The sequence below is a fragment of the Podarcis pityusensis genome (assembly GCF_964106645.2).
Source record: "Podarcis pityusensis genome assembly, chromosome: 12".
Lineage (NCBI taxonomy): Eukaryota > Metazoa > Chordata > Lepidosauria > Squamata > Lacertidae > Podarcis > Podarcis pityusensis.
In genome coordinates, this window is record NC_138037.1 from 58,652,611 (window position 1) to 58,677,627 (window position 25,017).

At 40.6% G+C, this 25,017-nt stretch overlaps 1 protein-coding gene and 1 long non-coding RNA gene across 2 annotated transcripts in view; one reads left to right on the forward strand and one right to left on the reverse strand.

Moving 5' to 3' along the window:
* CNTNAP2 (contactin associated protein 2) overlaps positions 1-25,017 on the forward strand; it is a 1,044,505-nt gene that overhangs the window by 868,587 nt on the left and 150,901 nt on the right. The window contains exon 14 of the mRNA XM_080975740.1: positions 2,299-2,455. Coding sequence (XP_080831866.1) covers positions 2,299-2,455 — 157 coding nt within the window. The remainder of the gene's footprint in view (positions 1-2,298; positions 2,456-25,017) is intronic.
* Positions 1-25,017, reverse strand: part of LOC308460083 — a 29,402-nt gene that overhangs the window by 3,866 nt on the left and 519 nt on the right. Inside the window, exon 2 of the long non-coding RNA XR_013978464.1 lies at positions 22,844-22,974. This is a non-coding gene — a long non-coding RNA (uncharacterized lncRNA). The remainder of the gene's footprint in view (positions 1-22,843; positions 22,975-25,017) is intronic.

The window sequence follows — 25,017 nt, forward strand, 5'->3', positions numbered from 1 at the left end:
CAGCACAAAGCAGACTTGGTAAACTCCTATTTTTGCTTCCTGTGGATCACAAGTTTTATTTTATTTAGTACTTTTTATTTTCTATTTCTCGTCCCTCATGGAACTCAAGGTGGGAATAGGATGCCCCAGTGCTCTCCTTTCCAGGCAGTGATCAGACCCAGACCTGCATAGTTTCAGCAAAGGGGCTGTATTCAGATAATTCCCTAGGACCACATGGGGGGGGGGGGAGATGTCTAGGCTAAATCATGCCCTGTAGTACTTCAGAATCAAAATATACCCTAACTGAGGTGCAGAGTTGTTTTTGCAGTAGCAGATGAAACAAAATGCTTTCTATTCAAGGGCTACTTAGGAAGATGGCTTAAAACAGCTCAAGGAATGACAGATCATGATTCTTGAGGGAAGCAAACTTTGTTCCACCAAAGCATGCAGCTTTAGAAAGCACAGCATTATCTCCTACATTTAAATCCTTAGATTGGTTCCATTTCTATGTGAGCTTGTCATTCAGAATGTTTGCAGTTACAGATTCTCATGCAGCCCATCACCATTATATCCAACTGCTAATTTTACTTTCATATACTTAATCATTTACTTTCATTAATCATTTCTACTTATAATCCCTCTTTTGATAAATGTAAGCAATTTTCTTCCCTTCTGGTGCTGTAATTAGCTGGGTTTGCAAGGGAGGCATCGACAATGAGGAGAATTAGGCTCTGCAGGAGGAGGAGGTTGAGCCTTGGTGCCTTCACAGAACGGCTAGAAATAAAACCATACAATATGGTACATGGCAGGCTGTACTCAAATTAGATGACAAAAGTATGATCATCATTCCAGTTCTACTTATTTCAGCAAGTGGGGCAGAAATAATGATGCAGCAGTCTAAACACACTTGAATGGTGCTGCTTCTCTCTTCATTCAAATCCCTCCTCAACCCCCCCCCCTTATCCAGGGTCAATTTTCATCCCCCAATGCCAGTTTTCATGCTCTCTTATCCTTGCCCTGCCTTCCCTTCCTGTCAGACTTTAGGCCAATACAGTAAGAATGTGATGCTTCACAGCTGGGGCCCTCTCCCCTCTAAGGTCCCCTTGAAGGTCCACTCTTGCTTCAGAGTAGACCTGGTGAGCCCTTTGTTCTCCGAACTCAGGAGCCCAGTTCATCACATGACCCTCCCTTTTCTTAGGCTGGCTCCTGTGCACAACCAACACAGCCATATTCCCCTCACCATGTCACTTTGTGTTCCTAATAAAGATCACCAGCGCCTGGTCGTTTATCAAAGTGCAGCTACCACAGTCATAGATGGCATAAAATTATTCAGGGTTTTAATACGAAACAATATTGTGAGGCACTCTGGAAGTATTTCTACAGCTACAGTTACAGCTACAAGTCAAGCCTTGTGGCTGGTGCACACTCCCCTAGTATATGCACACATCAGTTAAAACCACCTGCTTAAATATTAGTCTTTCACAGTCCATGTGGACAGGCTGACTTCATAAACACTGTAATGATCCTAACACATATGAAGAGAACACATAATTGGTGCACCAGGGACTCAGCTACATTAGGAAAGAAAAACAGTTTTATATGCATTATAACACTGTGACAACAGATGGAGTCGTGGAGTCCCGTCTTTCGCCAATGTGATTTCTCATAATAAAGTTTACAATGTGTTTTCCTGAAACGCTGTTTTGATGTGTCTAGATCCAGCCCTGTTGTTAAAGGGACCCGGTCCACTCTGGCAGTCTTCTGTTCTGATGGAGCTGGGGAGACTTTGGCTGTGCATCTGTGATGAAGTCCTCTAACTGAGAGGATAGTAATGCAACATCCTTGGGCCAGAGACACCCCATCACCGCATGTTTTTCTTGTGGATCTGTGTCTGTGGCTCAGTGCCTCTGCAATTGCCCTCTGACATCGGATCTCAACCTCATGCACTGAAGAGGAGGGATTTGACTTCAATGTGATGGAATCAGGCGTTTGGTGCTGCCCAAGAATCTTGGATTGCTGCTTGTCTGTTCCGATCTGAGTCCAGGGCGGCCTCCTAAAACATCAGTTGCTTAAGAATTTTAACTCCCCTCCCCCCGCCGCCACCACTGATAAATAAAGGATCATATCATTTCTAAAGATAAATGAGCATGCACGTGATGTTTTGGGTGCACCAGGATTTCAAATCTCATTTGAGCAATGTATTTCTTTTCCAGATGTGCCCAGGGGCTCTGAGATACAATGTGGCTGGCACAGGAGCTGTAGCATCATGGAGCTCTGCTGTATTTAGCATGACCACTTCTTCTTTCTTTATCCTTACAGAGGGCAGTCCGTATACCTGGTGGTTTGGACGTGCCAATGAAAAACACTACTATTGGGGAGGCTCTGGACCAGGCATTCAGAAGTGTGCGTGTGGCATTGAACGGAACTGCACTGATTCCAAATACCACTGCAACTGTGATGCTGATTCAAAAAAAGAGTAAGTATGTTGTTAAGTGCACAGTAACAATACGTTAACAATTTGCAGCACAATCTTACACAATCCTACACACCTAAATCTCTCACAATACTAAATCTCAAGGTCACACAATTACATGAATTGGTCAGGACAGGCGGAAGGTTCCAGACAGACGTGGTACATAATTAAATGGAGGAATTCAGTTGCAGAGAATGTGATTATGGCCATCAGCTTTGATAGCTGTTAAGCACTGTTCTGCATCTAAACATTTAGCAGCTACTATTAACCATGGAACATCTATGCTCAAAGGCATTCTACCTGAGAGTACTGGGTGCTAGGAACAAGCAGAAACTTTCCAGCCTTTTAGTCTTTTTATATATTTATGGGCCTGGGTGACAGAGTACATTTACAGTAATCTTTGTGTATACCTTTAAACACCTAAATCTCCTCTTCCTGACTCCACTTTTTTATGTAACAGGTTCTTTTTATACACTGAATATTGCTCTCAAAGGAACACATTTCTGGTACATGACAGAATTGGATCCATTATTAGCTTTGCATTTACTGCTTTGATCTCAGTGATTAAATAAATGTGTGATTATAGCTCAAAAAGGTTTGATAATACGATATACTTCTTTCTCTTTTTTAGCATTTTTCTTTGTTGTAATCAACCTGTTGATATTTGGATCAATAGCAGTATGCAGACAGTTAGAATTAAAACATTAATTCTTCATATTAATTAGTGGTTGCTGAACTACAGAAAAGTGCTTGATTCATTTAGGATAAAAATAGGTAATTAATTATATGGATTAACAGAGAGGCTGAACAAGAGAAGCTTTCTTTCAAATGGCTTTTGGATTATAGGAGAAGAATCAAAAGGATACTAAGGTGTAGCAAGCTTAGAAAGTGCTTGGTTTATGAGGTTGAAAGATGCAATCCTGGCTAACAGAACTTAGGTGAGTTACAGATAGGTAGCCGTGTTGGTCTGCCATAGTCAAAATAAAAAAATCCTTCCAGTAGCACCTTTAAGACCAACTAAGTTAGTTCTTGGTATGAGCTTTCGTGTGCAAGCACACTTCTTCAGATACACATGTATCTGAAGAAGTGTGCTTGCACACGAAAGCTCATACCAAGAACTAACTTAGTTGGTCTTAAAGGTGCTACTGGAAGAACTTAGGTGAGATACTGAAAAAGTCAATGCTTGGGAAGGTCAACTTGACATGATGCAGCCGCAGGAGCTAAAACACCCAAAATGAGACAAAGGAACAAATTATGTAGGAGATATTTATTATGCCACTGAGTTGTCTTTGCAGAGCTCCTAATGGTCTCCAATCCAACCACCAAGTAGGTACACGTCTGGTTTTTTCCAGCACTACAGTAATATCCACTGTTTTCTGGACTAAATGTTGACTTAATTGTCATGTTTATTATTATTATTATTATTATTATTATTATTACTATTATTAATTTAAATTTGAACATCACATTTATATTTCAAAGGGTTGTTGGATGGCAAGAAATGTTTTAAACATTGCCGTTCTATCTAGAAAATTATTCTAGCATTCCAAAGACCTTTCTGAAAATGTTTATTTTTATCAAAAATCCTAAGCAGGTGTTTCTGAGACAACCTTTGGACACCCAGAGGAGCATCAAGTGGAAAGCACCCCTTCAGAAAACCTAGAGCCAGGGCATGGTGTGCTTTAAAGAGAGAAACCTAGCACTTTGGTCTGGAAAGAAACTGATAACAGCAGCAAAACAAATGTATTGCTAACAGAAGAATTTCTGTTCAGGTCTTCTGCCAGCCTAGAACAGGAGCTTGGGGCTCAAGGGGTGGCTGTGGAGGAGAAAAGGGACATTATCTTTCCCACCACCCTAAAATCTTCCCCCAGTGTGCGTGGTATACGGCCTCGGTCCTGTATACCTGAAGGAGCGTCTCCACCTCCATCATTCTGCCCAGACACTGAGATCCAACGCCGAGGGCCTTCTGGCGGTTCCCTCATTGCGAGAAGTGAGGTTACAGGGAACCAGACAGAGGGCCTTCTCAGTAGTGGCGCCCACCCTGTGGAATACCCTCCCTTCAGATGTGAAGGAAATAAGCAGCTATCCTATCTTTAAAAGACATCTGAGGGCAGCCCTGTTCAGGGAAGTTTTTAATATTTAACGCTGTACTGTTTTTAACACTTGATTGGGAGCCGCCCAGAGTGGCTGGGGAAACTCAGCCAGATGGGCGGGGTATAAAAAATAAATTATTATTATTATTATTATTATTATTATTATTAGTCTGGGTCAGGTTTGGGTCTGGCTGCCAACCCCAACCTGAGAACTTTGTTCCTATTTGGAAGTTCTTGGAGAGGGGTAAAGCGCCAGGTGGGAAGGTCGAAGGTCAGCTGTAGGTGACTCAAGGGATCAATCCCTTCCTGGGTTTCCTCCCTACAACTTCCACCATGGACATCCTCAGTATTACGTGGCTCAAATCCTCTCAACATCACATACCAGGTCCTGCAAGCGACTTGTTGGCTGTTGGGATTCTGTTTGTTTTAAATTTAAAATATTTTTCCTTTTAACTTACAGGCTGCATACTTGTTTGGCAACCTTGCTTCCAAACAGAGAGCTGCTTGCCCACCCAAGTTTAATATTAGAGGGGATGATGGTGCAATTCCTTCTGACCAGCACCCACAGTATTTTGGACCAGTAGATAAGACTGTTACACACCATCCTACCTGTGACCCTGCTCTCCCACTCACTGAACTTCTAACATTGCACTCCACTGCTGGCCTTTGTTCTTCTAGCTAACTCTGAGCTCAGGGAGGGGTTTCACCCATTTTCCAATTGGCACAGAATCTCTGCTTTGTTAATCATCCATCTCCCTGCCCCCTTTGTTTGCTTAACAATTTGGCCATTATCAGGCTTACCTGGACATGGGAAACTGAGTACAGCTATTAAGTGTCTAACTTCAATTCTCCAAGCATTGATTAAATTATGGCACTTGCTAAATCCAGGCACCCAAAAATCCAGAACAAGACAGTCCCTGTGCCAAATGACCACTAAAGAGCCTTCCTGCTGCCCTCAGTTTTTTCATCTGTCACTAGCAAAAGGAAAAATGGCTGCAGTCTTGCAGTGTGTTCTTCTCAAATTTTGTTAATGTATTGAGCTCTCGAAACTATCCGGGAATTTTCTGCTTTGATCCCAAGTACAAATTGAGTCCCGGCACTTACATTGCTCACACATTTTCAGTCGCTGTGTTAAGCTATACATCCAGCATAGCAGGAGAGAAGGCCGTCCTTGCCATAATTGCTACCTGCCTACCAAGTAACAAAAGTGGTCAGAAAGTAGCCCCAGACTATGAACCTGCCACCCCAGACTGTGAACCTGTGAACCCCCCACCATCCAGAGGAGGCTGACCACCTTGTCTTAAATCAACCTCATTACCTGCCATCTGCAGGTATTTTGCTTCCAAACAGTGCATCTGGATTGAGCTTCAATGGGTGGCTTGCAGTGATTTCATCAAGTTTATTTCTCTAAGCAAAAATTTCTCGAAGCAAGAAATACTAATACAACCAGACATTTAAGTTTTCCTAATTATTTCAACCTGTTTGAGATAAAGTAGCTGCCCATGTAAGCAAGTCCTCTTTGTGTGTGCTTAAAATCATTGAAACTAGTGTGCATTTTTCATTTGAGATAATATTGAAGGAAATGTTTTATCTTGAGCATGAGAGCTCCTTTCATTTCCATGACTGTGTAATCAATATGCAAATAAGTGATTGTTTCTCTTTACCTAGGAGACATTCAGAACGGTTTCGTTGGGAGTGGGAGTGATTTTTCAAAGAGGGATTGGGTCTGTCAAGTGTACTGTGTGTGTGAGGACTCTTGCTGCACACAAGGCATCCATACTTTCAAGGTTTTCTCTATTGGCATGAAAGCTGGAGGTGGAGGTTTAGTTGACAGAGCTCAAATGCATAGACCAGCTTTGTACTGGGCAACTGCTCTAGTAGCCATAAGCAACCTGGACTTCCATGTGGGGGAGGGAGTGCAGGGGGAGAAGAGGGGTTGGTCACTACATTCTTCATCCTCTTGGTTTCCATGTTAGTTGTAGAAGAGAGAGAAATCCTTTCCCAACTAGCATGGAAATGGGGTGTGTTCAAGGACGGGATGGCAAATACCCAGTCATCCCCTACCAGCCCATTTGGTAAAAGGCAAACTTTTTTTACTGGCCTGCTAAGAGGGAGTCTCTTGAGTTTCCTTGTTGGCTGCAGAGGAGGTGACAGACTAGGAACTTTTCTGGGCTCATTTACACAACTGCAATAGATTGTGCATGTAGCAAAGTACTGGTTCTAATTTCAATCATACATCCCTCACCTCATCAAGTCATTTATATAATGAGAACCAGGGTCTATATTGAAAAATGTAATGAGGACTTACGTGAGGACACTGGTTCTCATTCCAGGTTATATGCTTGGCAGGGCAGCAAGGTATGTGCATTGATCTGGCTGCCCTGTTTTTGCCTTCACTTGTGAACATGGGACAGATTTTGTCCCTAGAATTTTCATTTTATCTCTCTCACTTATTTCCCCGTTGAGTCTTTTTCACTCTGCATATATGACACTAGAGCAGTTTGCATTCAGATGTAAAGTGACCCTCAATGCTCTGCTGAATCTACAGTAGTGTTTTTACAGGCTTTGGAAATGAAGCCCTACTTCATTTGCTGCCTAGAGCATGTAGTTCTGCCTTCTTGAACATTTTGTTGCAAAGATGGCTGTATGGCATATCGAACATTAAACTTTAAAAGTTATTTTTGTTATGAAACAATTCAGTGCATCATTACACAGCACAAACCTTTGAAATGAACATAAAATTATGCCCTTTCATATTTAGTTTGAAATGTATCATTTGGTAAGAACTATTCTTCCCATCCTGCTAATTTCAGGAATCCCTTTTAGTCACAGACACTTGGTTCTATTCCATTTCAATATTGCACTGCTTAGCTGACAATGTATTCACCGGACAGCAAGGCAGCAAGCCTGGCAAGGAGCTCTTGGTGGTGTGAGCCAGTTATTCAGCAAACTGCAGAGGTGAACACCCAAAAGAACAACTGTCAGAGGACTTCAGCTTGCATCAAACAGTGACTTGCTAAACCTGTTTCTAGTGCCATTTCTCACTTTTGTCCTTTGTTTGCTGTTGCGCCCAAAGATGAAGTCTGTTCCTTTGGACGTTTATCTGTCTTCCTCTTTTTCTTCCTTTAGAAAGCTTCTCTCTCTCTGCCTCCCTTTGACTTTCTCTTCCCATTCTTTCCTTGGTTTGATTTCTCTCTCATGCCTGGTATAGGACAACTTGCCTCTTCCCTTTCATTTTTCCTTGCTTGCATTTCTAGTCTTAAGTTTCACCATATAACACTCATGACAAAAATGTTTTGTAAAACCAATTGGTGGTGGTGGTAGCTGTGAATGATTGTGGAATGGGCCTGCAGTTCATCTGCTCCCACAGTTTTCAAAGGAAAAAGTAGCAAGGCTTTCCAGATAGGTGCTGTCACTTTTTGGCCACTTTCAATTCAGTTCAGTGGGCATAGACCACGCTATGGTGAGCAGAGTTCACTTCTACCTTGTCCCAACAAGTCACTGCATGCACCTTGTAGGCTTGCGTTGCTGGAACGTCATCATTCCTCAATTTTGCTTCTCAGAAGGATGTTGTCAAACTTATGCATGGTTTTTGATCTTTTTGGCCTTTAACCTGCGATGAGAGCAAGTGCTCCATGGAGACCCTTTTGCATGTGGGGATATGCCAACGGGCGTAATTGTCTCCACTCTTCTGCCAGATTCGCTCACTCTGCTTTATATGTGAATGGGGCAAACATATGCTTAAACAAATGTTGCTGCTCCCATTTATTTTGCCCCTTAATTAAGTTAATTTTGGAATTGATACTGTAAAAATAACACCTTATCACAGTTACATTGCTGCTGTGCTAGTCATTGTATTTGGAATGCTGTTTTCTTCCTGCAAATAAGTGAATTATTTTTTATTATTGTTATTATTTATTAAATTTATATACCAACCTTTATACAATGATCTTGGGACAGTTTACAAGATAAAAATACAGGAAAGAAACACAAAAGAAATATTCAAAAGAAAAACAGAACAAAACAAAAATCCCACCTCCCACAAATGCATTTTAAAGGCCATAGAATATTAATCAGCCAAAGGCCTGGTTAAAGAGGAATGTTTTTGCCTGGCACCTATGGATATGTAACAAAGGTGCCAAACAAGCCTCCCTGGGGAGAGCATTCCACAAACAGGGAGCCACTGCAGAAAAAGCCTGTTCCCGTGTTGCCACCCTCCGGACCTCTCTTGGAGGAGACACACAAAGAAGGGCCCCAGAATATGAACGCAACAGTGTGGGTTGGTTTATATGGGGAGAGGTGGTCCTTGAGGTATTTTGGGCCTGAGCTGCTTAAGGCTTCCTGCACGCATTCAAGGCACATGTGACCGCTGGTGCACATGCCATTTTTAGCCCCAGAAGGGGGTGGAAAAGGGCGGGGGAGGAATGGGGCAGAGTGGGCTTTCGCGTGCCGTGTCAGCACACACACAATGACCCCAAGCACAACCCCTGTGCAAGTGGGGAGCAGGCTTTCTCCCGGGTAGACACTTGTCTGATAATATGAGAAACATAATCAATATTTTAGAAAAATTACACGTGAATATTAATACCAAGGCAGTTTTGATATTTGTGGACGGGGAGAAAGCTTTTGACATTTCTTGGAGTTTCATGAAGAAGAATCTACAGGGGATGGGGGTAGGTCAAGGCTTTGGAAACGGTATAAGTGCAATTTATTCAGAACAAAAGGCTAAATTAATTGTTAACAACGTGGTGACGGAGGAATTTAAGATAGAAAAAGGGACACGACAAGGTTGCCCAATCTCCCCATTGCTTTTTATATCGGTCCTGGAGGTCCTGTTGAATATGATTAGAAGGGACCAGTTGGTTAAAGGTATACAAGTCGGAGCTAAACAGTACAAATTGAGAGCATTTGCAGATGACTTAGTATTCACATTACAGGAGCCAGAATCTAGTACCAAAAGAGTTTTGGAACTGATTCAAGAATTTGGTCAGGTTGCAGGATTTAAACTGAATAAGTTAAAAACAAAGGTTTTAGAGAAAAATTTAACAGCGATTGAGAGAGAGAGGTTTCAGAATGTGACAGGTTTAACAGTGGTTAAGAAAGTGAAATACCTGGGGATTAACATGACAGTTAAAAATGGGAACTTATTTAAAGACAATTACGAAAAATGCTGGACTGAAGTGAAAAAAGATTTAGAAATTTGGTCAAATTTGAAGCTTTCACTGCTAGGCCGTATTGCTGCGATAAAAATGAATGTATTGCCTAGAATGTTGTTCTTGTTTCAAACATTGCAAGTTTTGGACAAAATGGATTGTTTCAAGAAGTGGCAGAGAGATATTTCTAGATTTGTCTGGCAGGGCAAGAAGCCTAGAATAAAATTTAAAATACTAACGGACGCAAAGGAAAGAGGTGGATTTGCCCTGCCAGACCTTAAACTTTATTATGAATCAGCAGCTTTTTGCTGGCTGAAAGAATGGCTGCTTTTTGAAAACACAGACATTTTGGACTTAGAAGGTTTTGACAATGTATTTGGATGGCATGCATATTTGTGGTATGATAAGGTCAAAGCACATAAAGCATTTAAAAATCATATTGTCAGGAAAGCATTGTTTAATGTCTGGATAAGATATAAAGACTTACTGGAAAATAAAACCCCAAGGTGGCTGTCACCGATGGAAGCGAAAGCTCTGAAAAAGCTCAATATAGAGGCCAAATGGCCGAAATATTGGGAAATTCTGGAACAAGAGGGAGACAGATTGAAATTGCAGAGTTTTGAAAAACTAAAAAATAAAGTGCGAGATTGGCTTCATTATTATCAGATAATTTAGGCATATAATTTGGACAAGAAAATTGGCTTCCAGGTGGAAAAATCAAAATTAGAAACAGAGCTGTTAGAACCCAAAACGAAGATTTTGTCAAAGATGTATAACTTGCTGTTGAAATGGAATACTCAGGATGAAACGGTTAAATCTGCAAATACTGCAAAATTAATGAATGTTAGAATGATGTCAGAATGAAATTAAGTGGTCTTAGCAACAATGTTATAAAGGTGTATGTACAAATGGATTGTTAACAGATGAGAATCTAAAGTTATAATATGCTAAGTTAAAGGATTAAGATAAAAACAAAGAGGGAAAGGAATTGCTGAATTAATTAATAGAACTGGAATACAAAAAAGGGAGGTGTGAGGAAGTCAGGGAAGTAAGGAAATGAAATGTAAGTTATGGAAAGATCGATGTGTATTTCTTTTATTTTTATTTTTTTATAAGATATTTATTAGGATTTTTAAAATATTACAAGAAAAAATGAAAAAGAAAAAAAAACACAAAATAAAAATGCTTAAAAACACTCAGATTTTCTATTAGTTATTTTTCCTTAGCTTATTTCCCGGACCTCCTCATACCTCCCTTGTTTGTATTCCAGTTCAGTTTGTTGGTTCAGCAAATCCTTACCCTCTTTATTTATCCTAATCTTTAGTCTTAAAATAGTAACTTTAAATTTTTATCTCTTAGCAACCCATTTTTCATATTCCCTTAAAGCATTACAGCTGGAAACCACTTAATTTCTATCCTACATCGTTCTAACATTCATTAATTTTACAATATTTCTGTAGATAATCTTTGAACTTCTTCCAATCTTCTTCCACCGACTCTTCTCCCTGGTCTCGGATTTTGCCAGTCATTTCTGCCAATTCCATATAGTCCATCATCTTCATCTGCCATTCTTCGAGAGTGGGTAAATCTTGTGTCTTCCAATACTTTGCGATGAGTATTCTTGCTGCTGTTGCGGCATACATAAAAAAAGTTCTATCCTTCTTTGGCACCAATTGGCCGAATATGCCTAGGAGAAAGGCCTCTGGTTTCTTCAGGAAGGTATATTTAAATACCTTTTTCAGTTCATTATATATCATTTCCCAGAAAGCCTTAATCCTTGGGCACGTCCACCAAAGGTGAAAGAATGTACCTTCAGTTTCTTTACATTTCCAGCATTTGTTATCGGGCAAATGATAAATTTTTGCAAGCTTGACTGGGGTCATGTACCACCTGTATATCATTTTCATAATATTCTCTCTTAAGGCATTACATGCCATAAACTTCATACCTGTGGTCCATAACTGTTCCCAGTCAGCCATCATTATGTTATGTCCAACATCTTGTGCCCATTTAATCATAGCAGATTTCACCGTTTCATCCCGAGTATTCCATTTCAACAGCAAGTTATACATCTTTGACAAAATCTTAGTTTTGGGTTCTAATAGTTCTGTTTCTAATTTTGATTTTTCCACCTGGAAACCAATTTTCTTATCCAAATTATATGCCTCCATTATCTGATAGTAATGAAGCCAGTCTCGCACTTTGTTTTTTAATTTCTCAAAACTCTGCAATTTCAATCTATCTCCGCCTTGTTCCAAAATTTCCCAATATTTCGGCCATTTGGCCTCCATATTGAGCTTTTTCAGAGCTTTTGCTTCCATCGGTGACAGCCACCTTGGGGTTTTATTTTCCAATAAGTCCTTGTATCTTATCCAGACATTAAACAATGCTTTCCTGACAATGTGATTTTTAAATGCTTTATGTGCTTTGACCTTATCATACCACAGATATGCATGCCATCCAAATACATTGTTGAAACCTTCTAAATCCAAAATGTCAGTTTTCTTTTTTTTAAATAAGATATTTATTAAGATTTTCAGAATATTACAAGACAAAAAAAGAAAAAAAGAAAAAAGAAAAATACAAAATAAAAACAGTCAAAAACAATTCCTTCCTTCCGTTACTTAGCCTTCATTTGCTTATTTCCAGGACCTCCTCACACCTCCCTTTTTTGTATTCCAATTCAGTTATTAGTTCAACAAATCCCTCCCCTCTTTATATATCCTAATCGTTAATCATAAAATATTTGTAATTTTAGATTTTTACCTATTAATAAACCATTTTTTTTCATGTTCCCTTATAACATTTCAGCTAAAGACCACTTAGTTTCTATCCGACATCATTCTAACATTCATTAATTTTGCAATATTTCTGTAAATAGTCTTTAAGCTTTTTCCAATCTTCTTCCATCGTCTCTTCTCCCTGGTCTCGGATTCTGCCAGTCATTTCCGCCAATTCCATATAGTCCATCACCTTCATCTGCCATTCTTCCAAGGCATTCTTGTGTCTTCCAATACTTTGCAATGAGAATTCTTGCTGCTGTAGTAGCATACATAAAAAAAGTTCTGTCCTTCTTTGGCACCAATTGGCCGACTATGCCCAGGAGAAAGGCCTCTGGTTTCTTCAAGAAGGTATATTTAAATACCTTTTTCATTTCGTTATATATCATCTCCCAGAAAGCCTTGATCCTTGGGCACGTCCACCAAAGGTGAAAGAATGTACCTTCATTTTCTTTACATTTCCAACATTTATTATCGGGCAAATGGTAGATTTTTGCAAGCTTGACTGGTGTCATGTACCACCTGTATATCATTTTCATAATATTCTCTCTTAAGGCATTACATGCCGTAAATTTCATACCTGTGGTCCACAACTGTTCCCAGTCAGCAAACATAATATTATGTCCAAGATCTTGTGCCCATTTAATCATAGCAGATTTCACCATTTCATCCTGAGTATTCCATTTCAACAGCAAGTTATACATTTTTGACAAAATCTTAGTTTTGGGTTCTAACAGTTCTGTTTCCAATTTTGATTTTTCCACCTGGAAACCAATTTTCTTATCCAAATTGTGTGCCTCCATTATCTGATAATAATGAAGCCAGTCTCGCACTTTGTCTTTTAATTTCTCACAACTCTGCAATTTCAGTTTGTCTCCTTCCTGATCCAAAATTTCCCAATCTTTTGGCCATTTGGCCTCCATATTGAGCCTTTTCTGAGCCTTTGCTTCCATCAGTGACAACCACCTTGGGGTTTTGTTTTCAAGTAAGTCCTTATATCTTATCCAGACATTTAACAATGCTTTCCTGACAATATGGTTTTTAAATGCTTTATGTGCTTTAACCTTGTCATACCACAAATATGCATGCCACCCAAAAACATTATTAAAACCTTCTAAGTCCAAAATGTCTGTGTTCTCAAGAAGCAGCCATTCTTTCAACCAGCAGAATGCTGCTGATTCATAATAAAGTTTAAGGTCTGGCAGGGCAAATTCACCTCTATCCTTTGCATCGGTTAATATTTTAAATTTTATTCTAGGCTTCTTGCCCTGCCAGACAAATCTAGAAATGTCTCTCTGCCACTTCTTGAAACAGTCCATCTTGTCCAAGATTTGCAGTGTTTGAAACAAAAACAACATTCTAGGCAATACATTCATTTTTACCGCAGCGATACGGCCCAGCAGTGAAAGCTTCAAATCTTTTTTCACTTCAGCCCAGCATTTTTCATAGTTGTCTTTAAATAGATTCCCATTTTTTGCTGTCATGTTAATCCCCAAGTATTTAACTTTCTTAACCACTGTTAAACCTGTCTCATTCTGAAACCTCTCTCTCTCCATTGGTGTTAAATTTTTCTCTAAAACCTTGGTCTTTAACTTATTCAGCTTAAATCCTGCAACTTGACCAAATTCTTGAATCAGTTCTAAAACTCTTTTGGTACTAGATTCTGGCTCCTGTAACGTCAATACTAAATCATCTGCAAATGCTCTCAATTTGTACTGTTTGGCTCCGACCTGTATGCCTTTAACCAACCGGTCCCTTCTAATCATATTCAGCAAAACCTCCAGGACCGATATAAAAAGCAATGGGGAAATTGGGCAACCTTGTCTTGTCCCTTTTTCTATCCTAAATTCTTCCGTCACCACATTATTTACAATTAGTTTAGCCTTTTGTTCTGAATAAATTGCACTTATACCGTTTTCAAACCCTTGGCCTACCCCCATCCCCTGTAGGTTCTTCTTCATAAAACTCCAAGAGATATTATCAAAGGCTTTCTCCGCGTCCACAAATATCAGAACTGCTTTAGTATTTATGTTCACTTCTAATTTTTCCAAAATATCAATTATATTCCTCAAATTATCGGACAAGTGTCTTCCCGGGAGAAAGCCCGCTTGGTCTTTATGAATCTCATCCATCAATACTTTTTTCAATCTCTTGGCCAAAATGTCTGCAAAAATTTTATAATCCACATTTAGTAATGATATGGGGCGGTAGTTCTTAAGCTGAGTCTTTTCAGTCTCTGTCTTCGGTATAAGTGTAATGTACGTCTCTTTCCAAGACTCTGGTGCCCTTTTTCCTTCCAATATTTCATTGCAGACTTCCTTTAAAGGTTGTAATAGCCACTCTTTCAAAGATCTATAATATCTAGAAGTCAGCCCATCCGGTCCTGGAGATTTGCCTAATTGCATGTTTTGAATGGCACCTTCTACTTCCTGTTCAGATATTTTGTAGTTCAACATTAATTTACTTTCTTGGGATATTTTTTGTAATCCATTTGTCTTCAAAAATTGGTCTATATCCATTTCTTTCTGTGGCCCTTGTGTATATAGTTGTTTAAAATACCTCTGGAAACAGTTTCTAATCTCAGTTGGGTTATGTATATTCTTTCCTTCCACTTCTAAATTTGTGATAGTATTTAATTTTTGTCTTTTTTTCATTTGCCAGGCCAGCAATTTCCCACATTTGTTAGCTGATTCAAATTTTTTTGTCTCATTTGTTTAATTTTCCATTCTATTTCCTGGTTCATCATTTCCATATATTGTACTTGGTATAACTTTATTTCTCTCAAAATCTCCTGCGACTTTGGTTTTGCTCTCAATTTCTTTTCACTTTCTTTTATTTTCCCCAGAATTTTGTCTTTCTTCTCATTTTGACTTCTCTTCTTTATTGCATTCTGTTGTATCAGAAACCCTCTCACGACAGCTTTACTTGCATCCCAGATTACTCTTTTTTCTACATTAGTATTCATATTTATTTCAAAATAGTCTCTCAAGGTTTTTGGGGCCTTTTTATACACATCTTCATCCCTGAATAAGGTGTCATTCATCCTCCATCTGAAGGAGCCAGTTGATGTTAATTTCAACTCCATCCTTACCGCATTATGGTCGGAGCAGGTTTTTGGGCAGATTTCCACTTTCTTTATCTTTGGTGCCATTCCTCTAGTTACCCATATTTGGTCAATTCTAGTCCATGTCATCTTAGCTTCAGAAAAGAAGGTTCCCTCTCTTCCCAAGGGGTTCTTTGTTCTCCAAGTGTCCACTAAATCAAAATTGTCTGTCATCTCAAAGAATGTTTTCGGTAGTCTACCATCCTTGGTAACTACCTGTCTTTGTGCCTTATCCATGTTTGTAGACACTACTCCATTCATTTCCCCCATCAAAATCAGATTGTAATTCAAATAATCCAATAAAGTCTCATGCAACTTTTTAAAGAATTCAGATTTCCCCTCATTCGGTGCATAAATTCCTACTATCAAAAATTTCTCTCCTTGAACTTGAATTTCAATTGCCAGAAATCTTCCTTGGTCGTCTTTAAAAATAAATTTCGGTGATTGTCTCTCCTTTGCATATATCACAACTCCTCTTTTTTTAACTTTGTCAGATAAGATAAACTCCTGTCCCAATCTCTTATTAACCAGATGTGTTTTTCTTTTAAGTGTTTTTTATCCTTTTTCTGTATTTTGTATTTTTTTCTTCTTTATTTTTTTTCTTTTTCTTTTCTTTTTTACCTATGTAATTTTTTCTTTGAAACTTTAATAAATATCATTAAAAAAACAAAACAAGTGGGGAGCTGCCTGTAGGTCAAAACCAACACTTTGAACTGGGCCCGGAAACTAATTGGTAGCCAGTGAAGTCGGACCAGGATCGGTGTAAGATGCTCAAACCATTTTGCCCTGGTGAACAAACTGGCCACCAAATTCTGCACCAACTGAAGTTTCAGAACCGTCTTCAGAGGCAGCCATACATATAACACACTGTAGTAACCAAGCCTAGAGGTTACCAGAGCATAGAAAACAGAAGTTAGGCTCTCCCTGTCCAGATCAGGTTGCAGCTGGGCCAAAGCTGATGGAAGACACTCCGGGCCACTGAGGCCACCTGAGCCTTGAGTGACAGCAAAGGATCCCGGAGGACCCCCAAGCTGCGGACCCACTCCTTCAGAGGGCGTGTAACCCTATCAGAGCAGGCAACCTCCCAGCCATCTGGACGAGGGAACCACCTGCTCACAGTGCCTCAGTCTTATTAGGATTTTCTTTTTTTAAAAATATAATTTTTATAACTTTTCCATTAATACAATACCAAATCATACCACATAATAATACAATCAAAAAAGCCAATTAATGAGTTCCAAATTCAATGTTTTTGGATGACTTGCCCTTGGCCCTGTTCAGTTGCATTCAGTTGGATCTTTCCTCCACTTGTGTTCAAGACATCTCCCAACTTGTTTCCTTGCCCTAAGCTCTGGTATACTAGGGAGTATCTTCTTCTTCTTTGGCGATCCCTCGTAGCTGAGTAAGATTGTCTTCCATAAATATGGTTTTAACAATGAGTCCGTAAGTGACTGTGGAGGCCAATTCTCAATCCACACATTCTTCCACAGTGGGGACATTGGTTTCTGGGTGGGAGTTGATTATGGTGTGGATTTGCCAAGCGTGCCTTCCTCTTAGCACGTTTCTCCCTTGTGTCCTGAGTTCGAGTGTCTTCAAAGCCCATGACACCTTTGGTAAAGACTGTTCTCCAACTGGAGCGCTCGCAGGCCAGTGTTTCCCAGTTGTCAGTGTTTATACTACATTTTTTTAGATTTGCCTTGAGACTGTCTTTAAACTAGGGAGTATACTAGGGAGCCAAATGGGCTCCACAAAGTGGGAGAGGGCACTCAGGGACAATCATTTCAATGGCCTGAGCCATTCAAATGTTCCAGAGGTCAGCCAGGGCATCAAGAGCAGCACCAGTCACATCAGCCAAAAAATCCTGCAGAACCATTTGGGAAACCATTGGATCCATCAGCCTCCAAGGGCAGACCATCCTCACAGGTCCCCCACCTCTGCGGAGGGGGAAAGGTGCTGAAAGCCTAAATCTCAACAGGAAGTGATCTGACCATGACAAGGGAGTGATATCAATGTCCCCCATTAACAGGTCACCAAGGTCCAGAGTGTGGCCTGCCATGTGCTGGTGACATGTTGGGACAGCCAATGAAGTTCTGAGCCACCCCAGAGCCAGTCACCTTGGCATGGATTTTGAAGTGCTCCAGAACCAGGGGTCTGGGAGTCGTGAGCACTGCCTCTGAGATCAGCTCTGTCAGAACACAGACTCTAGTTCTCTCCACCAACTGGACAGAGAGCCTGGAGATAGAGAGAGAATCTCTTCAGACCACAGCAACTCCCCCTCCCTGCCCCCCAAGTCTGGCCTGAGGCTGCACTGAGTACCCAGGTGGGCACAGCCAGGTGAGACCAACTCCACCCTGCTCACCCACCCAGGTCTCAGTGATGCAGACCACACCAGCCTCCTCATCCATGATCAGATCTGATCATATCATGGATGAGGGAGATCTTACTCCTAGCCAATTTGGCATTCAGCAACAGCATGCTTAATCATGCTTATCATGAAAAATGTTTATTAAAAATCCCAGACTCCTTCTACTTAATTTCAGTAGAGTAAATGAAGAGTTTGATTCATTTATCTTTTGTTTGACCCAGTTACAAACGCTTGTGTTATGACAATGCAGTTTATTGCAGCAATGTCTGAGCTGGGATAAAACTAGTTCTTTAGTTTCTAGATCAGACTTGATGTATTATATAGTGATAATAAACCCTGAATTCAGACATGATAAACCATGGCTAATCTTGATAGAAATGAGCTCATGTGCTTTTTTTTATTAATTGCAGCTTGTTGTGTTTTCTGTGGTTTATATGACTTGCTGTAAGGGGGGGGGGATATAATGTGACCAAGCGTTCCACCTTGCAGCCGGGACAATCAACATGGTCTTTAAACCACAAGTGAACGTCCAAGAGACAGCAGGTGTGGTTCCTCCCTCTTGGTTCATCTCATTTGCCACCCCTCCCATCAGCTGCTCGGCTGCACACATGGAGACCTGTGTGTCATTGTGTGGAGAGGGAGGGTGGGTGGCCATGCTAGGAAGAGGATGGGACAACAGTTGCCTTCCCTTCTACTTCATCCAGAGTGTTATGGATCCATTTCTGGGATCTGGGTTGAATCTTTACTTTCAAGAAAGTCCCACAGGGCTCAGAGAGCTTGCTTCCTAGTAAGCATGTTTAGAATTGCAGCAAAAATGTGATTATACATTTGGTATATATCAGAAATGTGTGTGTGTGTGTGCTCTATTGTAATATGTGTTGCATATAGTTTTACAGTCACACAGTGTGATTCGATTAGTCTGAGCTCTCTCTCTGTCTCTGTCTCTGTCTCTCTCTCTCTCTCTCTCTCTCTCAAAAAGTCCTTCCCTTTGTCATTTATGCACAGGAGTTTCCCCCCTCCTTTTCTACTCTCAATACAACTTCAAAGCTATAATTTGATATTAAGGTGCTGCAACCTTCATAAACCATGAAATCATATCTGAAGGTCTGAAATGAAATACAGTGTTTAACTAGGGATTATCCTTCCATATCCATTCAGCCAGAAACCATAACTTATTCTATATTTATTGCATATTTGTGAGGTTTCTTGAATGCATTGCATTTGAAGTCTGCTCTGCTGTCACTCAGGTTTTTTGGACAAGCTAGATGATTTCTAACATCTCAAATGGTTAAATAAGGAGTAAAAAAATCACCAGGTTAAATAAATGGTTAAATAAAGAGTAAAAAAATCACCAGATAAATAAGGAGTAAAAAAATCACCAGGTTGGCTTGTTATTTAAATGGAAATTGCACATTTACCCCAACAATTAGACGTTTCCATAAAATTCCTTCTTTCTTTTCTTTGTTTTAACCAAAGGCTGAATAGCAAATAAATAAGGGGTTTTTTTTAGACCTTAACAGGTGTTTTAAAACTTCAAAACTATTTACAAGTACAAGCAACAATTGTGGCTTTGTTTGCACAGCTCATCTTTCTGGCACACCATGCTCTTCAGCTGCTTTCTCACAGCATTGCCTTTCACAACCATTCATTTCCCACTCAACTCTCTTGCAGTCTAACTTGACTAGGTCTATAGCTTTATTGAACAAACACCTTCCAAAATTCTAACTTTAATTGGAAATATTCTTAACAAATCTAACAGCACAATCCTGTACATGTCCAGGTGACGTCAATAGGGATTACTTCTAAGTAGACATCTCAAGAATTGCACTGTTCGATTTCTGCAATATGGATTTAAATTAGCCTCACATTTTACACTGTTTTAAGGGTTGTGTCATCTGTATTAAGTGACCAAATGCTATTACAGTAGGAATGGCATATAAAGTCACAAATATCCTGTAGGATTCAGCTGCCTTTGAATTGATAATTCAATCTGTCACCTGTTTAGTGGCTCATTTACACCCTGTTTTTGGGATATTTAAGAAGAAATCTTCCATCATGTCAAGGCAAAACCCATCTGCTTTCATTCACCACTCTCAAACATTAAGTAAGCATGCAAGATTTCAAATCCACAGTGAGAAAATCCTGTGGCAATTTTCCGATTTCCAAGGATATTAACGCTGCTAACATAAAACAGTTCTTAAATCATAAACCCTCATAAACAGACCATAAAGTCTTCGACAAATGAACGAGGCAGCATTTCATTTTCTAACAAGGTCATCTTGCCTCCTGGAAAAGATACTAAAACAGCAGCCTAATTGAAATGAAAATAATTCTATGAGACATATGCCAGTGTTTACAAGCAGTCCAAAAGTGAAGTATCTGTTTCTCCCTGTTACTTTATAGCAGAGTGATCTACATAATGAAGGGGGGGCTCCCCAGCCCCAATCTGTTAATTACCTTTCTTGTGTGCTATTGCGTTTAATGTGTTTACGAATCTTGGCACATCCAATTGCCAATAATTATTTGTCACGAATGAAGGATAAAAATGTTTTAAAGATAGTTATTTAGTTCTCCTTTTTCTTTGTCTTACTGGAACATTTCAGTTAACGCCAATCACAGAGGCCTCCTTCTGCCCCCAGCGGATGCATCAACATCATGTTTATAGCTCAATTTGTAGCCCACTCTTCAAATCACTCTTTTTAAAAGCCACTATTATAAACAGCATCTTTTGAAACCTTTACATAGCTTGGAGCCAGAAATGGTCCTTTCTTCTTGCCAATTACAAAATAATGAGGACCTTCAGCCTGTCTGGATTGAGTGCCCTGTCCTAGGTGGGAAGCCCGGCTGCTGCCAGTTGAATCCCCCCTTCCCTCATTTCCTGCAGCACTTACCCTGTGCATTGAAATCAAGTTGGGTGCTTCCTAAACGCCATTCTTCGTGAGTACGGAAAGGTGACATCACAACATGGAGTTAGTTATCCTAGATGTCACTGGGGGCAGAAGAAATCCTGGGTGCACCTCCATTTCCCATGGAGTTGGGTCCAACTCAGCTGGGCCTCCTGCTGCAGAACAATTACCCAACTGCCCCATGTGTAAAATGATGCTCTTAAAAGAACATTCTCCACAACTCCGATGGAAGGTTTCCCCTTAAGATTCAACTAAGTTGTAGCAACCATAAATATGTTTCCTTTCAAGAAACTGTATCATCAACCTACTGAAGAGAGCAGTGCATATGGGCCAACATCTTGAAATTTATCATTCCAGTACACTGTAAATAAGAACCAGTTTGACACAGTACCATTTCTCAGATTTTGACATCATAAGTGCACAAGCAAAACATTGAAGGGGAGGAAATGTTGCTCAAGAACTTTGAAGGTGGTGTTTTGAAAGTACAATATATTTAAGGGTTAAGAAACCTAAACATCTTCTTGTGGTAGTTTGTAAAGGAATCTGTGAACAAGGTCCTGTGTATATCGGTCACTCTCTGGTTGCAGCAACTATGGATGCTCAAAACTGCTATAGTTTAACTTCCTTTGTTCCTCTTCCCTGTTGCCTAAAGAAGCCAGCTACTACTGAGCTTAGGGCTTGCCGATCAGAAGGTCGGCGGTTCGAATCCCCACAACGGGGTGAGCTCCTGTTGCTTGGTCCCACCTAGCAGTTCGAAAGCATGTCAAAGTGCAAGTAGATAAATAGGTACCACTCCAGTGGGAAGGTAAATGGCGTTTCCGTGCACTGCTCTGGTTTGCCAGAAGCGGCTTAGTCATGCTGGCCACATGACCTGGAAGCTGTCTGCGGACAAACGCCGGCTCCCTCGGCCTATAGAGTGAGATGAGCACCGCAACCCCAGAGTTGTTCGCGACTGGACCTAACGGTCAGGGGTACCTTTACCTTTACTGCTGAGGAAGACGAGGGGCAGGGACTCTCCAGGCGGCTGTATTGACTGGCTAAACCTATAGCTGCTACAGCCAGTCAGGGCTAGATCAGCTTGAATGTACATGGGGGGGGAGGGGGTTGCTTCACAGATTCTTGGATGAATTTCCCACCCACCCCCACAAAGAAAAGCTGTTGCAGTTAGCACTCAGAAATATAATGGGCTCTAGGAGTTTGTTTGAAGCAAGAAGGGAATGCATGATTTCAGAGAAGGTTCATTAGCATGGCTCCATGTGGTATAGAGATGACAGAATTAGTCACAACTAAAAGGTTACCTGTGTTGGAAAAAGTGTAGCCCTGGGTTACATACATAATGTTGGAAAGGACGTAGTCTGGGTGAAGATCTAACAAGAAAACTAACAAGTATCTTTTGTGCAGCTTGAATATATTCAGGTGGCAGCGAGGTCTGAATCATTATTCACAATTGCCCTTTGAATTGGGGTCTTGAATATATCAAGGAAGGACTTACATTATTGGGATGAACTGAGAAGCCATTACAATAATAAAACAGTCAAATTCCAGCTTGTTGCAAGTTATTAGAATGAACTATTTAAATTCTTCAACTCTTGGCTGGATGACATCTGGATTGCTTTGTTTTTTATTTGTCACTAAGGTCTAGAACAGGGATAGGCAACCTAGGGCCCGGGGGCCGGATGCGGCCCAATCGCCTTCTCAGTCCGGCCTGCAGACAGTCCGAGAATAAGCGTGTTTTTACATGAGTAGAATGTGTCCTTTTATTTAAAATGCATCTCTGGGTTACCGTATTTGTGGGGCATAGGAATTCGTTCATATATTGTTTTTCAAAATATAGTCTGGCCCACCACATGATCTGAGGGACGTTGGACAGGCCCACGGCTGAAAAAGGTTGCTGACCCTTGATCTAGAATGTTGTGTCCTGTAACTTGTGGCCTCCATTCCTCAGGCTCCTTTCCTAAGAAAGTGAGTTCAGGCACAGGGATCTTTCCTACCTCTTCTGCTGTGAAGACAGATACTAAGAATTCATCCAGCTTCCCTGCCATCTCCTTATCCTCCTTTCACACACTTTTGACTCCCTTGTCATTGAAGGGTCTGCCTCCTTTGCCAGTTTCCTGCTTCTAACCTATTTAAAGAATTTAAAATTGTTGGTCTTAAGTCTTATGTTAATGGGCTTCCTGAGTTTTTTTGCATCTGATTGTTTGCATTTGTTTTGCCAAAGTTTGTGTCCTCTTTTAGTATCGACATTTGGGCAAGACTTTCGTTTTCTGAAGGAAGCCTCCTCGCTTCTGATCACTTCTTTGCCTCTGCTAGTTAACCATGCTGGCATCCTCTTGGCCTTCCTGATCTGTGGTGTACATTCTAGCTTAGCTTTTGTTATTATGGCTTCAAAAAATCCCCAAGCAATCAAGAGTTGACTCACTTGATTTGCCATTTCAGCTTTTTTGTTTGTTTGTTTGTTTACCAATCCCCTCCTTTTTTAGAGGTCTTCTATTTTGAAATTCACACGTCGGATTTTCTGATAGCACTGTGATCACTGTTCCCATTTGGTTCAACAACACTTGCACCTCTTAAGTTTAAGACCAACATCACCTTCCCTCTGTTCAGTTCCATCAGTCCCTGTTCTCGGACACTGTAATTTATGGTATCTAGAAATTTTACCTCTTTGCTGTGACTGGAAGTGTGTTTGCCCTGTCTACATGAGTGTACTTGAAGTTTCTCATTACTGCAATATTTCCTACTTTGGGAGCCTCTTTAATTTCCATAATTTCATTATGTATCTCCATCTCATCTTCAGCATTTTGGTCAAGGGGCCAATAGTACATCCCCAGTACTAAATTAACATTATTAGAAGTAGTAGTATTTAACTTATTAATCACTTCCCATGAGGCATCCCGGAGCAATGTAAAACACAGTAAAAACATATATAGAACTGCATATATAAAAACAGCTAAAACTTGCACACACACAGTTGAAAAAAAATAACAATTATTCTAGCTTTAGCTTTGCCCTTTTCATGAACGGTCAGCATTTCAAAGAAGGCTGCCTGGAAAGTGCTGCCTTTCAACCCCCTACCTGGCAAGCTCGGTTTTGTTTCAATGACAACGCAACTGCATTTCTCCATGCCACTGGTTGCAACATGCATGACAGCCACTGACTCCTCCCTGGTCCGGTCTACCAAGCTATCTAGACACTACCAGGATCCCCACATCCCCTGGAGTAGTCTTGGCATGAGAGGAAAACCACTCATCTAGGCATCCTAGAAGAGGATAAAGTGAAGGAATTGTGTACAACTATCAAAAGAGAGGGACGCAGGTGGAGCTGTGGTCTAAACCACTGAGCCTCTTGGGCTTGCTGATCAGAAGGTCGGCGGTTCGAATCCTCGTGATGGGGTGAGCTCCCGTTGCTCGGTCCCTGCTTCTGCCAACCTAGCAGTTCGAAAGCATGTCAAAATGCAAGTAGATAAATAAACGGCGTTTCTGTGCGCTGCTTTGGTTTGCCAGAAGCGGCTTAGTCATGCTGGCCACATGACCCAGAAAAACTGTCTGCGGACAAACGCTGGCTCCCTTGGCCAGTAAAGCAAGATGAGCGCAGCAACCCCAGAGTCATTCGCGACTGGACTTAACTGTCAGGGGTCCTTTACTTTTTATTTTTACTTTTTACTTACTGTTGTTAGCCGCTCTGAGCCCGGCTTCGGCTGGGGAGGGCATGATATAAATAAAAATTTATTATTATTATTATTATTATTATTATTATTAAAATAGAAGGCAAATGAGAAAACATGTCTTGTGTTGTCATTATGGTTACTTGAAATAGTTAGCTATAGCAATAAAACAAAATAATTAGAGGCAGTGCATTTATTAAAGAAAAGAAGCTGCCAGAAGTTGTTACAGCTGGGCGACTTGGGACAGCCCTGAGCAGATGCTGGTTTGACAATGGCCACATTCACCACCCCGGAAGGTGCTAAAAGCTACAGCAAGCTGTCTCTCTAGCTGGTTTGGGGGCCACCCCTGGTTCTGGTGCTGGTCAGGTAAATGCGCCGCCACCCCCCTCATTCTCTCTGATTCTGGCAGATGGCTATGACAGCTCAAAAGGGCCCTTGCGCAAATGCACATGTGTGCAATGGGAGAGGCCTCCCTGGAAAGCTTAAAGCCCACCACCGCTACAC